The following is a 15,144-nucleotide window of genomic DNA, read 5'->3' as shown; positions in this document are numbered from 1 at the left end:
GTTTGTCGTTCTGTCATTGTTTTCTATGTATATGTATTCACCTAATAAGATGGCACCAACTTGAATTTTACAGCCTACAACTTAGTTTATTACCATGTCCTTACATACATGCAACAACACGCATTTCCTCTAGAACCAAGCATAGAAAATAAATTGTTCAATAAACACCCACTGGAGAACCTTTGAAGCTCTCACAATTGGAGGATTCAGTTTCTTCCCTGACTGTAAAATGCCCTACTTCTTTTTTTATTGTTTTTGCTGATGTGTTCTCTGTGAAACATTACTTTTTCGTTGTATTTTACATGCACAGGGAAAGTGAAGTCGCTCAGTCATGTCCAACTCATTGCAACCCCATGGACAGTAGCCTGCACCAGGCTCCTCCATCCATGGGATTTTCTAGGCAAGAGTACTGGAGCGGGTTGCCATTTCCTTCTCCAGGGAATCCTTCCTGACCCAGGGATCAAACCCAGGTCTCCCGCATCTGAGCCACCAGGGAAGCGAATCGCAGGGAAAAGAAATCAGAATACAAAAGAGACGAAAATGCATTGCTCTTTGCATCTCTTCCTGGGTCTGATGCAGCAGAGGCAACCACTTCTCTGTGGTTCTGATAAGATGTGTTTGCCAATTTTATCTGAATTTATCATGATTAAAACACATTTAACTCTGTGCTATAAAATATGAAACATTTCTCTCCTTCCCTTTATGCTTTTCCCCAATTTTCATGGTTTTTCTAAGTACTTATTTGTAAAGTTCCCATAAATATTAGTTATATTTACAATTATAAATAATATATTAAATCATTTCTTATTCTAAGAACTTAGGCTCCTCGCAATATTAAATAAGACCATGAATGACTCTAGGCTTCCCATTACCTGTTTCCTGCTGTTTCTCTCCTCTACTTTCATCTGCTATACTTTTACTTTTACCCTATCCTGAGAGAGGCCAAATGCCCAGAAAAATAATTGACTTTCCCAGGCTTCATGAACTTGAACAACAGAGGTCAGGAGTGGTCACAAAGCATTCCAACACTCAAGAACCATCAAAATAGAACCCTACAGTAAAATGTCATCTTTCCCAGCAAGGAATAAGGGTGAGCCCAAGACACTGGGTCCAAAATCATATCTCTCTTGACCTACTTTGCTCCATTTAGGGTATTCAAGTGGGTGAACCGTGCATAGAGTTAAGACTCAGCTTTCCCTGGTCACTTTAAACCCATCAATAGTAGTCAAGAAAAAGCCACAGGTACTCAAGCAAGACTCTGCTTTTTCAGTTTGCTTCCGTGACAAGGAGTCATGAGGGAACCCAGTCATGACACCACCTGATTTTGACACTCATGGTCTTGCCAACACCATCTGCCCTGAAATCCATCAGGACTCATCTCTCTGTGTCAGTTACCTAAAAATTCCCAGAATTCCAGATGACCTCTCATCCCCTTCTAGTTTTCATTGTCTAATTTCCATACTTCCAATTATCAACTTTTTCTCTCAGACTCAAATTTTGAAATCTTCCCACTTTCAGTGCATCCTCTGGAATTCTGAGTCCCTCATCTCCAAAACTGTTCATATTCTAAAACTCATAAACCAGCATTCTTTTTCACAGCTTCAGCCTCACCAAAATCTGGGTTTCTCCTGAGGACTCTGCTTCCCCCAAAAGCTTCTCATATGGTAGCTGTTTTTCTCACAACTCTCTGGATACAAGGTGAGTCCTCGCTCCTCTTTTACCTTCCAGACCACTGTCCCATTTCCTCCCTTCCCAAATACAGCAGATCCAAGTTTCATTTCACCCCAATACCCAATGGTCCCTCATCACAGTTGGCACACCTCTCCTGAGTTGGAACTCCTCAGTTGCGATGATTTTAGCTCCATTCTCCAGTGTCAACACTCTTCCTGTCTTGAATCATGGTTCTTTTTAATACAGTCAGAGATGAAATCTCAAATTTCACAAGCACAGAATTTAACTTTTAATCCTCCACCCAAACCTGTTCTACTCAGTCCTCTCTGTTGCTTTCTTCTTAAATGATGCAACCAATTTTCAGGGGATCATATTGGTCTGCAGAGTTTAGTTGCTAAGTTTGAATAGCTGAAGAAAAAAAAAACCAACAATCTTTGCTACATGATTTTTAATTACTTGCTTAAGTTTGTCAGTACTCTGGAAAAATGAGAAATATATGATATGAATCACAAAGGAAGGAATGAACAGAAAGCAAGTGATAGCATATTAGTGAGTCAGTTCAGTTCAGTTCAGTCACTCAGTTGTGTCCAACTTTTTGCAACCCCATGGACTGCAGCACGCCAGGCTTCCCTGTCCATCACCAACTCCTGGAGTTTACTCAAACTCATGTCCATTGAGTCAGTGATGCCATCCAACCATCTTATCTGCTGTAGTCCCCTTCTCCTCCCCCCTTCAATCTTTCCCAGCATCAGGGTCTTTTCCAATGAGTTATTTCTTTGCATCAGGTAGCCAAAGTACTGGAGTTTCAGCTTCAGCATTAGTCCTTCCAATGAACATTCAGGACTGATCTCCTTTAAGACAGACTGGTTGGATCTCATTGCAGTCCAAGGGACTCTCAAGAGTCTTCTCCAACACCACAGTTCAAAAGCATCAATTCTTCGGCACTCAGCTTTCTTTATAGTCCAACTCTCACATCCATACATGACTACTGGAAAAAGTATAGCCTGACTAGATGGACCTTTGTTGGCAAAGTAATGTCTCTGCTTTCTAATATGCTGTCTAGGTTGGTCACAACTTTTCTTCCAAGGAGCAAGCATCTTTTAATTTCATGGCTGCCATCACCATCTGCAGTAATTTTGGAGCCCAAAAAAATAAAGTCTGACACTGTTTGCCTATTTGCCATGAAGTGATGGGACCAGATGCCATGATCTTCGTCTTCTGAATGTTGAGCTTTAAGCCAACTTTTTCACTCTCCTCTTTCACTTTCATCAAGAGGCTCTTTAGTTCTTTGCTTTCTGCCATAAGGGTGGTATCATCTGCATATCTGAGGTTATTGATATTTCTCCCTGCAGACTTGATTCCAGCTTGTGCTTCTTCCAGTCCAGCGTTTCTCATGATGTACTCTGCATGTAAGTTAAATAACCAGGGTGACAATACACAGCCTTGACGTACTCCTTTCCCTATTTGGAACCAGTCTGTTGTTCCATGCTAGTTCTAACTGTTGCTTCCTGACCTGCATACAGATTTCTTAAGAGGCAGGTCAGGTTGTCCAGTATTTCCATCTCCTCCAAATTTTCCAGAGTTTGTTGTGGCCCATACAATCAAAGGCTTTGGCATAGTCAATAAAGCAGGACTAGATATTTTTCTGGAACTCTCTTGCTTTTTCAATAATCCAACAGATGTTGGCAATTTGATCTCTCGTTCCTCTGCCTTTTCTTTTTTTTTTTTTAATTTATTTTATTTTTAAACTTTACATAATTGTATTAGTTTTGCCAAATATCAAAATGAATCCGCCACAGGTATACATGTGTTCCCCATCCTGAACCCTCCTCCCTCCTCCCTCCCCATACCATCCCTCTGGGTCATCCCAGTGCACTAGCCCCAAGCATCCAGTATTGTGCATCGAACCTGGACTGGCAACTCGTTTCTTACATGATATTTTACATGTTTCAATGTCATTCTCCCAAATCTTCCCACCCTGTAGCTCTGCCTTTTCTAAAACCAGCTTGAACATCTGGAAGTTCACGGTTCACATACTGTTGAAACCTGGCTTGGAGAATTTTGAGCATTACTTTACTAGCGTGTGAGATGAGTGCAATTGTGTGGTAGTTTGAGCATTCTTTGGTATTGCCTTTCTTTGGGATTGGAATGAAAACTGACCTTTTCCAGTCCTGTGGCCACTGCTGAGTTTTCCAAATTTGCTGACATATTGAGTGCAGCATTTTCACAGCACCATCTTTTAGGATTTGTAATAACTCAACTGAAATTCCTCCACTTCCACTAGGTTTGTTTATACTGATGTTTCCTAAGGCCCACTTGACTTCGCATTCCAAAATGGCTCTAGGTTGGTGATCACACCATCATGATTATCTGGGTCATGAAGATCTTTTTTGTATAGTTCTTCTATGTATTCTTGCCACCTCTTCTCAATATCTTCTGCTTCAGTTAGGTCCATACCATTTCTGTCCTTTATTTTATAAAGGACAGAATTTCATAATCTATTTTAAAAGAATCATTTCTGGAATGAATAGGAAGAGTTAAAGAAAAATTCCAAAATAGAATTAAAAAATATTTAGGCTTCTTTCACTTAAAGTCTTTGACTTTGTTCACCTCTTTCACTTTGTTCACTTAAATTTGAGCAAAATCCTTAAATATTCACATACGAAGAAAAGAATTTCAGTCTCCTAATAATCATGATATCAAAGCAGGATTTCAATAGAATTAAATAGATTTTCATAATAGGAAATTTTCAAAAATCATTTGGAAGAGATGTGGGAAATATTTTGCATGAGTTAAAAGAAAAATTGTTGTTTTAACAATTTAACATGAAAATAAAGCTGGTTCTAATATCCTGTTTTGTTTATAAATGTCTCTCTGAGGAAAATCTCAAATGCCATTGTTGCCTCAGAAATACTATCATGAATATTTTTTCTTCTTGAGTTAAAAAAAAAAATGTTAAGGTTCTTAAAAATAAGGAAAAGTTATCTGCCATACCTCTATTGATTTTAAAAATGATTAAGTTGTATTGTGTTTTCCAATTCTGGAAAGCATAATATAAAAGAGTATTACAGCTTTGTTTTCAATTCATCGTCATTCAAAACTTTGGCATTTTGATCCATTTCTTTGCCCTCATTTTCCTTCCCTGTAAACTTTGCCACAAGCATAGTTTCTGAAGAGGCATTTTCCCCAGGTAGTCGATACTTCCTCAAAATAAAGAGGATCAAAAAGGCTGGAATATAGCTTGATCCTCTTAGTGCTGCCGGTATTCCAAGATAGATGTATCTATTTAAAAAAAAAAAGTTAAAATATATTAAAACTTACAAAGATACAACTAGTTTTGCATATTTTTAATTATTAATATTTTACCCCACAAGGACAACAGCAGCTAATTGTTTTGCATGTCAGCCTTAGGAATGAATCCCGTGAATCTTAGGAATGAACCTAATGAACTTTCATTCATTAGCTGATGAATTCTAACTTTTGTTAAAATGATTTGGGGAATTTTTTATCCAGGAAAATCAAAATTTATTTTCCTTTTTTTAATCTTGTGTTACTGTTTTTATTTTATCTTTTTACATTAAATATACTAACTTAAATTTAATACTGACAGTGATAGCAGTTTTTTTCAGAATTAGCAAGAATGCTTCCAAAGAATCACCACTAATTGTAATATTTACTCCTGTGTTTCCTTACATGATCTTCATCAGGTTAAGGAAATTGCTTTTGCTTCTGAGTTTGCTCAAAGTTTTAGTTTTGAATTTGTAAAATATCACCAAATCATTTTTCTGTATGTAGTTAGCAGAATAGCCAAGACTAGTATTATTATTCAGAACAAACTCTGTTAGGTTTTACACATTAATAGATTCAATTTGTTAACTTTTTGCATGTATGACTAAAATCAGCTTGTATTTTTTGCCTTGTACTGAACTTGTCCAATGTCAATATCAAGATTGCAGTAGCTTTATAAAATGAACAGGGAAATTTTCCCTCTTTTTCCATTATACAAGAATAACTTGTATAATGCAGGGATCATCAGTTCATTGAAGATTTGTAAAACTTGCCTTCAAAGCTTCTGGACTTGATGCCTTTGGAAGATGAGAATTTGTGACTCATTCACATTTTTTAATGACTATGAAAATACAGTACTATATATTTATAGTAAAATTTGGTAATACATATTTATCTAAAAAACTTCTACTTAATATGCTTCCAAATTACAATGTTTAAAATTCCTAAGTATCTGTATTTATATTTTTTCCATTTTTAATAGTGCTTATTTGCACCTCTTCTCTTTATTTGCCTTTCCAGATTGTTGTTATTATATTTTAATCTTTTCAAAAGCACAGCTTTTTTGTTACCTCAATGGTCTATAGTCTATTTATGAATTTCTGCTTCTTGTATTCATTTTCCTAGTTCTAAAATTTTCTCTTATTAGGAAACATATCAAGAATTAAGGAAAAAAAGAGTTAAACATATTTATACTCATCACCCAGGTTTTTAAATGATTAAATTTTGCCATTTTTGTTTCAGACCAATTTAAAAGATATTAATACATTTAATTCCTCTGTGTATTCCTATGATCCAATTATATTCTAACCCACTCCAGATGTAACACTATGTTGAATTTTATGGATTTTGTTCCTACTTTATTTCTATAGCTTTACAAATTACACATGTATCCACTCATACTTTATACAATTATTGCATATATTTTTACATTTTAAATAATTGGCATAATATTATGTTTTTATTCTGAAATTTTTTTTCTATCAGTCCACCATTTTAAAACTAGACATACGTGTAGTTCTATATTGTTTATTTTTAACTTTTGAACTATATTGCAACATATGAACATAAAAGCGATTGGTTTGCCCCTTTTCTGTTTACCCATTTCTGTCCCCTGTAACTTTAAAAACCTAATTATAGTAAAGAAATCACTAAACAATTGAAACTAATTCCTGATTTATGCTTTCTTGAATGTACACCATGTGTTGCCTAACCTGTTGATTCTTTTCCTAGATAAAAAGAAGTAAGAATGAAGAATTAAATAGTTAAAAAATGATAAGCTCTCTGCCCTCCAACAGCCCTTTTAGCAATCCTGCAGGAAGATCATTCAGGCAAGTTAACACCTGAAGAGTCAGCCAGTCTGCACTCAAAGGAGAAGAAAACAGAACCAACTCTCCTGCCTCGATGATTCACTGAGATCCTTCCCCCACAATATTTTTCCTTTAAAAACAGTCATGACTGAGCAGAATCCTTGGAGTTGGTCTCTGGACATGAGTTCACCTTCTCCCAAGATGGGCAGCTTTTCTGACTCAAGCGCATTTCCTCTCTACCATACTGCCTCTCGCAACCAAACCTGCTGCTGCTGCTGCTGCTGCGAAGTCGCTTCAGTCGTGTCCGACTCTGTGTGACCCCATAGACGGCAGCCCACCAGGCTCCCCCGTCCCTGGGATTCTCCAGGCAAGAACACTGGAGTGGGTTGCCATTTCCTTCTCCAACTCATGAAAGTGAAAAGTCAAAGTGAAGTCACTCAGTCGTGTCCGACTCTTCGCGACCCCATGGACTGCAGCCTACTAGGCTCCTCCGCCCATGGGATTTTCCAGGCAAGAACACTGGAGTGGGTTGCCACTGCCTTCTCCGAACCAAACCTGCGTTCGGTAATAAACACTCCACAGCTTATTATCCATTTTCCTACTGGACACTTTTGTTAAGATTTTTTCTAATATTAATAAAACTGCAATAAACCTTGGTTGACATGTCTCCTTGTGCATGTGAGCAAGAGTTTCTCTAAAATATGTCTAAGGATTTTAGAGGATGCAACTTAGTAGAAAGAAAGAAAAGAAAGAAAGTGAAGTCGCTCACTTTCTTTTGTGTCCGACTCTTTGTGAGCCCATGGACAGTAGCCTGCACCAGGCTCCTCCATCCATGGGATTTTCTAGGCAAGAGTACTGCAGTGGGTTGCCATTTCCTTCTCTAGGGAATCTTCCCAAACCTGGGATCGAACCCAGGTCTACCCTCATTGTAGACAGATGTTTTACTGTCCGAGCCACAAGGGAAGTAGGTACATTTTGATGCCTGCAACTTAGTAAATATTTCCCAAAAGTTTTTTCAGTAGTTTTGATTCACCACCAGCAGTGTATGAGAGTTCCTGATGCTCACGTTTATGTTCTCTCATTCTTCATTGTCTATAGTGTCTTTAATTACAAACAAGTTTTTAGTTTTATATGCAGTCAGTCACATTTGCCCATTTCTTGTTCTCTAGTTTGTGTTTTTGTTTCAACCCAAACCCAAGGCAATAAGGATCATAAAGATATTAGGATCTATGGTTGTTGATAATCTATCCCTATTGGTTGAATCATATTTCTTTATAAGCCATATGTTTATTTCTCTGGGTTGTGCTTATGTTTTTTTCTTAATTTGAACATTTGTAATTTCACTTTGATATGTCTATTTAATTCATCCTACTAGGCATTTAAAGAGCACTTGTGATCTGAAAATGTATGTCTTTATTAAATTCTAGGAAATTCTAAGCCATTAATTCATTCGTTTATTTCTGCTATTTCTTCTGCTCTCTGTTTTGAAAATTTCTGAGATATATCTTTTAATTTCTAATTGATCTTTAAAATTATTAAGGTGGTTCTTTTGTGTTTATGAGATCAAATCATTAATTTTCATTCCAGATAATTTCTATAATACCCACTTTCAGGTCACCAATTCTCATTTTAACTTATGTGGACTTGAAATTTATTATCTATTTAGAATTCCTTTTATTTCAATGCTACCATTTAATCTCTAATATTTCCAAGAGTTCTTATTCATATTCTTATTTCTCCTAGAATTTTTTTTGTTATTTCTTATTCATTTTAATGGGTATTATGCTATCAATTTATTATTTTTAATCCTATTGAGCTGGTTAAACATCTTAAAGTTTGTCAGACTCTTACATTAGAGTAAATTTAATCTGGAATGAAGTCACCTTTCAACTGGTAATTTATGTGCTTGTCATTTTTACTATTGGATTTATTCATGTATTTTAATGTTTTAGTTTACAAGCTCTTTTTGAGTATTTTGTTGTTTGTTTATTTTGGTTTCCTTTGCTTGCTTTGTTTCTCAGTATTTACTCCTCCAAATCTGCTCATTTTCCCTTTGCTTTTCCAACTTCCCTGGGTTCTTAGGTCTTTCCTAGTTTTTTTCATAGTGATACTATAAATAATCACAGAGGGAGCAGATCATTTGATCTAGTTCTTGGGTGTATCTGTATCTTATTCCCTCCTTAGTATCACAGCAATAATATGCAAAATATTTTTTAAAATCTATTTTACAATGAGATTTCTATTTTTTTCCTATGGTTGCTGATAGTTGGGTTAAAAAAAATCACTATATTAGATAATACTTGCATAGTCAGATGGTTCAAATCTACTATATCCTCATGAATTTTTCACCTGTATTTTATATTCACTTGTTGTAAAAGTTTGTGTTTCAATTTTCTACTCTGTAGACTGCTGCTTGTAATTTTGTGAATTTTTGTTTTATATATTTGAAGTTATAGTGATAGATTTATATGGATTCATGATTGTTATATATTTTTGGTAAAGTATTTCTTTTATTATTACATAATACCCTTTTTTAACTCTATAATTTTTTCTTACTTTAAATTCTGTTTTGTCTTATAGTCAGTATAACCGAGGAAAAGGGAACTGATGAAAACATGAATCTCATTGTCTGCTTTCTTCACAGTTCTTGACATATATATCCTTTTACTGATCAAGAGAAGACCTTAGCCTCTTTTAAACAATACCAAATCATTTTTTAGTTATTAAAAGAGTTGTCTTACTGCCCATAGTGAGCAATTAAGACAAATCTAAACAGAATTCAGGTCTCCAAATGGAAAATAATCTGAAAATAAAGAGAAAAATGGAAGAGTTTTGTTCAAAAACAGGTTGGTATCAGATGAAGTTTGTTCAAAATCAGATCTATATTTACAAAAAATAAAACTTGAAGAAACACGAAGAATACTGTGTCAGTGAAATTTACTAAGGGAGAAAAATATTTTAAAGATCAGAAGTGGATGGCCAAAGGAAGTAAGGATTTAAGCTAGTAAAATGCTGGAATGATGTAGGATTAAACAGGGATACTTGAGAGTAATATAATTTAGATAGGTAGTTACTCCACAGACATGGCCTTCAATAATATACTGATTGCAACCAATTTAAGGAACAACCTTTTGAAAGCCACCTGTGCTTATATTTATCAAGTGCTTTGAAAATATTGAGGAAATAAAATGAATATGTAAATAAGAAATGGCGATATAGTATCAGTACCTATTTTGTAAATAAAACCAAAGTAGTCTAGTCACTTGACAAAAAAAGTGTTAGACATGTACTATGGTACCATGTACCATTTTATACATTATCTCTGCTTAGAAAGCAAATTTTAAATTACTATCTTTACCTGAAGCTGTTGGAATCGTATATCCTGCATGCCCCTGACTCACCACACTTCAAAGTTCCCCAGTGTAAACATGTGGAGTCCACTAAAGCTCCAAAATATATAGGTGCAGGAATTCCAGCTACAATTAAAAGGGAGAAAGAAGAATCCATTAGCAAGGTAAGAAGATACGTTGTTTTGTTTGAAAGTATTAAAAGTTTCTCTATTTGTAGAACAGTTTAACAGAATATAAATCTACAGCTTTAAATTTTACTTTTAGAAACTAGAAGTTACTTTTAGAGTTAAGTTTCTAGATTTAAAAAGGTAAGTAATTAGATGGATAAAGGCAAAATTAAAAATTATCAGTAGAGAAAAGCATTGAATTAATGATTATTTATACTTTTTTCTGCAATATTTTGGGTGAACCACAAGCACATTTTATTTTAACAAAGCATTGCCTCTTTGCTTTTCAAGTTTATTGATGAAAAGTAGAATGTCAGCTAGGTCTTTTTCAAGTAAAAGGAAGAAGTTTTTCATTTCTTCTTGTTCTTTATTCTCATACTAATTACAAAGTGCTATTTACAAGCAGAAGGGATATTTGCTAAATTGTTACTCTGAGGGAGTGACTTCATTTACTTAGTATTTAATAGTGGTCTGATGTGATATTGGGAAACGTAATTATTTTTACCTAATACTCGTGTACAAAATGCATGTAATCCCACACCAAGAGACTTCTCTTCAGGCTTGACACACCTAAAAAATTAATGAATTCAAAAATTTAAAAACTACCATAGTTTCTTAAAACAACTATTTGTATGCTAGTAACACATTGAGCATTAGCAAATTTTCTTGCATACTCAAGTCTTGGCTATTCAAGGCCTAATTATTCAGTTCATAAGTTTCACAGAAGCCCCACCTCTGGTCTTTGGCATTTTATCCATCAATTTTTGCTCACTCATTTCTATCATAAAGTTATCAAAGAAGAAAACATTTCATATCAATTGATTTCTACCTCAGTATCCTCTTCTCAAAGCAGTCTGTGATTCTAATGGTTATACCTTTAGCCTCAAACCAAAGAAGAATGCAACCCTAGGTGTATTTAAATTATTCATATTAACAAAATACAGAAAAGCCAAGGATTTACATAAGTAAATGTAAAGAGAAAAGAAAACAAAAATAAAAGTTTTCCAAGGAAAGTGATTTAAAAAAAAATCCAAAGCAAACATATTTTAAGTGATTTGGTATCTATTTAAAAGCTGCACAGATTCATCCATTCTTTCCAAAAATTCCCCCACCTTTTCACCATTGCCTGAAATTCCTTACATAGAAATGTGTGTGTGTGTCTGTGTGTGTATAAGTCGCTCAGTCATGTTCAACTCTTTGGAACCCCTTGGACTGTAGCCTGCCAGGCTTCTCTGTCCATGGAATTTGCCAGGCAAGAATACCAACTCAGGGATCAAATCCAGGTCTCCTGCATTGCAGGCAGATTCTTTACCACTGTGCCACCTGGGAAGCCCTTACATGTAGAAATAAAGACTATCATTTCCCGTGGCATTTTCTATGCTCCACTCACTTTAGCATTAGCATGGCTATCTGCTCAATGAATTCACTTAGAGATTTCCTCTGTATTCCCTTCCCTTCTTTGACTAACCAAAGCTGAGAAAATGAAAGCAAATTTTTAAACAAAAGGACACAATACATTTTTAGCAAAAACATCATATTATCGGTTCTTACCAATTATCTAACCAATTATCATATTATCTTCTTAACTTGCTAATGGATTCTTCTTTGTCCCTTTTAATTGTAGCTGGAATTCCTTCACCTAAATATTTTGGAGCTTTAGTGGACACCACATGTTTACAGTAGGGAACTTTGAACTGTGGTGAGTCAGGGGCATGCAAGATATATGATTCCACCAGCTGGCAGAATAGGTTAAGATAGTAATTTTTAAAATTTGCTTTCTAAGTAGAGATGATGTATAGTTCATGATCTGAGCTGACTGTGGCTCAGATCATGAACTCCTTATTGCCAAATTCAGACTTAAATTGAAGAAAGTGGGGAAAACCACCAGACCATTCAGGTATGACCTAAATCAAATCCCTTATGATTGTACAGTGGAAGTGAGAAATAGATTTAAGGGACTAGATCTGATAGACAGAGTGTCTGATGAACTATGGACGGAGATTCGTGACATCGTACAGGAGACAGGGATCAAGACCATCCCCATGGAAAAGAAATGCAAAAAAGCAAAACGGCTGTCTGAGGAGGCCTTACAAATAGCTGTGAAAAGAAGAGAAGCGAAAAGCAAAGGAGAAAAGGAAAGATATAAGCATCTGAATGCAGAGTTCCAAAGAAAAGCAAGGAGAGACAAGAAAGCCTTCCTCAGCGATCAATGCAAAGAAATAGAGGAAAACAACAGAATGGGAAAGACTAGAGATCTCTTCAAGAAAATTAGAGATACCAAGGGAACATTTCATACAAAGATGGGTTCAATAAAGGACAGAGATGGTATGGACCTAACACAAGCAGAAGATATTGAGAAGAGGTGGCAAGAATGCACAGAAGAACTGTACAAAAAAGCTCTTCATGACCCAGATAATCACAATGGTGTGATCACTCCCCTAGAGCCAGACATCCTGGAATGCGAAGTCAAGTGGGCCTTAGGAAGCATCAGTACATCAGTACAAACAAAGCTAGTGGAAGTGATGGAATTTCAGTTGAGCTATTTCAAATCCTGAAAGATGATGCTGTGAAAATGCTGCAGTCAATATGTCAGCAAATTTGGAAAACTCAGCAGCGGCCACAGGACTGGAAAAGGTCAGTTTTCATTCCAATCCCAAAGAAAGGCAATGCCAAAGAATGCTCAAACTACCACACAATTGCACTCATCTCACACGCTAGTAAAGTAATGCTGAAAAATCTCCAAGTCAGACTTCAACAATGTGAACCGTGAACTTCCAGATGTTCAAGCTGGTTTTAGAAAAGGCAGAGGAACCAGAGCTCAAATTGCCAAAATCAGCTGGATCATCAAAATACGGAAGAGAGTTACAGAAAAACTCTGTATCTCTACCTTATCTCTGTTTTATTGACTATGCCAAAGCCTTTGAATGTGTGGATCACAACAAACTGTGGAAAATTCTGAAAGAGATGGGAATACCAGATCACCTGACCTACCTCTTGAAAAATCTGTATGCAGGTCGGGAAACAACAGTTAGAACTGGACATGGGACAACAGACTGGTTCCAAATAGGGAAAGGAGTACGTCAAGGCTGTACACTGTCACCCTGTTTATTTAACTTATATGCAGAGTACATCATGAGAAACGCTGGGCTGGAAGAAGCACAAGCTGGAATCAAGACTGCAGGAAGAAATATCAATAACCTCAGATATGCAGATGACACCACCCTTATGGCAGAAAGTGAAGAACTAAAGAGCCTCTTGATGAAAGTGAAAGAGGAGAGTGAAAAAGTTGGCTTAAAACTCAACATTCAGAAAACTAAGATCATGGCATCCAATCCCATCACTTCATGGCAAATAGATGGGGAAACAGTGGTGCAGTGGCAAACTTTATTTTCTTGGGCTCCAAAATCACTGCAGATGATGACTGTAGCCATGAAATCAAAGACGCTTACTCCTTGGAAGAAAAGCTATGACCAACCTAGACAACATATTCAAAAGCAGAGACGTTACTTTGCCAACAAAGGTCCATCTAGTCAAGGCAATGGTTTTTCCAGTAGTCGTGTATGGACGTGAGAGTTGGACTATAAAGCTGAGCACCAAAGAATTGATGTTTTTGAATTGTGGTGTTGGAGAAGACTCTTGAGAGTCCCTTAAATAGCAAGGAGATCCAACCAGTCCATTCTAAAGGAGATCAGTCCTGAGTGTTCATTGGAAGGACTGATGCTGAAGTTGAAACTCCAATACTTTGGTAGCTGAGGCAAAGAGCTGACTCATTGGAAAAGACTCTGATGCTGGGATAGATTGAAGGCAGGAGGAGAAGGTGACGTCAGAGGATTAGATGGTTGGATGGCAGCACTGACTCAATGCACATGAGTTTGAGTAAACTCCAGGAGTTGGTACTGGACAGGGAGGCCTGGCATGCTGCAGTCCATGGGGTCACAAAGAGTTGGACACGACTGAGTGACTGAACTGAACTGAACTGATGGGCATTTTCTTGGCATAAGTTTTTTACTACTTTGAAAAACTCTTCAGCAAATAGAGTGAGATACAGTTGACCAGTTCACTAACACAGATTGTTTAGGCAACATCAATGATTTTACTCAGAAGGAAGTAATAAAATCAGGAGACCTCACATGACCCTCTTGCTCCCATGGTTGCCATTTAATATAGAAAATATGGTATTTAAATTTTACTGAAGAATTTTTCTTTCTCCTCTACCTCTAACATACCACCTTATGATCTCACAAAAGCATGAAATCCTTATAGCTAAGAAGTTACAAAACAGTTAGAAATAAAACTTCATAGAAAATATTAGCTGAGGTATAGCTAAAGCAATACTTGGAAGAAAATTCATCATTTTATATATATTAATCAAAATGAACAAATTATGTAAGTGTTAAGCTCAAATAGTTAGATATAGAACAACCAAAAAATACCAAAAAAAAATTTTTAATAAATAAAATAAAAAGCAGAAATAGATGAAATAAAGAGCAACAAAACTAAAAATTGCTTCTTTAAAAAAGAAATTAAAAGCAACCTCTGGCAACAATGATCAAGAAATAAAAATGCAATAAACAAAATAAAGAAAAAATGGAAAATCCTTCAGATATATCAGAGAATATCCAAATGATCAAAGAATATTATAAACTGTTATGCAGTAACATCTAGTATAAGCATAAATGGAAAATGTAAATAGACACTAACATTAAATTGAAATGTTATAATGAAACATTTATGAAAATAATGAAAATAATAACCAAGTATCACTGACCAAGTAAGCCCAAAGTACAAGTAGTTTTATGAGTGAGTTCATAAAACTTTCAACAGATAGATATTTAATGTAAATAGTTCCAGAAATTGAAA

At 35.8% G+C, this 15,144-nt stretch overlaps 1 protein-coding gene across 4 annotated transcripts in view; it reads right to left on the bottom strand.

Moving 5' to 3' along the window:
* Window positions 1-2,102: 2,102 nt before the first annotated feature.
* Window positions 2,103-15,144, bottom strand: part of SLCO1A2 (solute carrier organic anion transporter family member 1A2) — a 113,059-nt gene continuing 100,017 nt past the window's right edge. For 3 of the 4 annotated variants that reach the window (XM_024991375.2, XM_059886122.1, XM_010805398.4), the window contains exons 13-15: window positions 10,790-10,854; window positions 10,126-10,243; window positions 2,103-4,953 (exon numbers count right to left, since the gene is read on the bottom strand). In XM_024991375.2, coding sequence (XP_024847143.1) covers window positions 4,737-4,953; window positions 10,126-10,243; window positions 10,790-10,854 — 400 coding nt within the window. In that variant the 3' untranslated portion in view covers window positions 2,103-4,736. 4 annotated transcript variants of the gene reach the window in all.

Source organism: Bos taurus, chromosome 5 (assembly GCF_002263795.3).
Source record: "Bos taurus isolate L1 Dominette 01449 registration number 42190680 breed Hereford chromosome 5, ARS-UCD2.0, whole genome shotgun sequence".
Taxonomy (NCBI): Eukaryota; Metazoa; Chordata; class Mammalia; order Artiodactyla; family Bovidae; genus Bos; species Bos taurus.
Note: the sequence above shows the minus strand (reverse complement) of the source record. Positions and strands in the feature narration are given on the sequence as shown.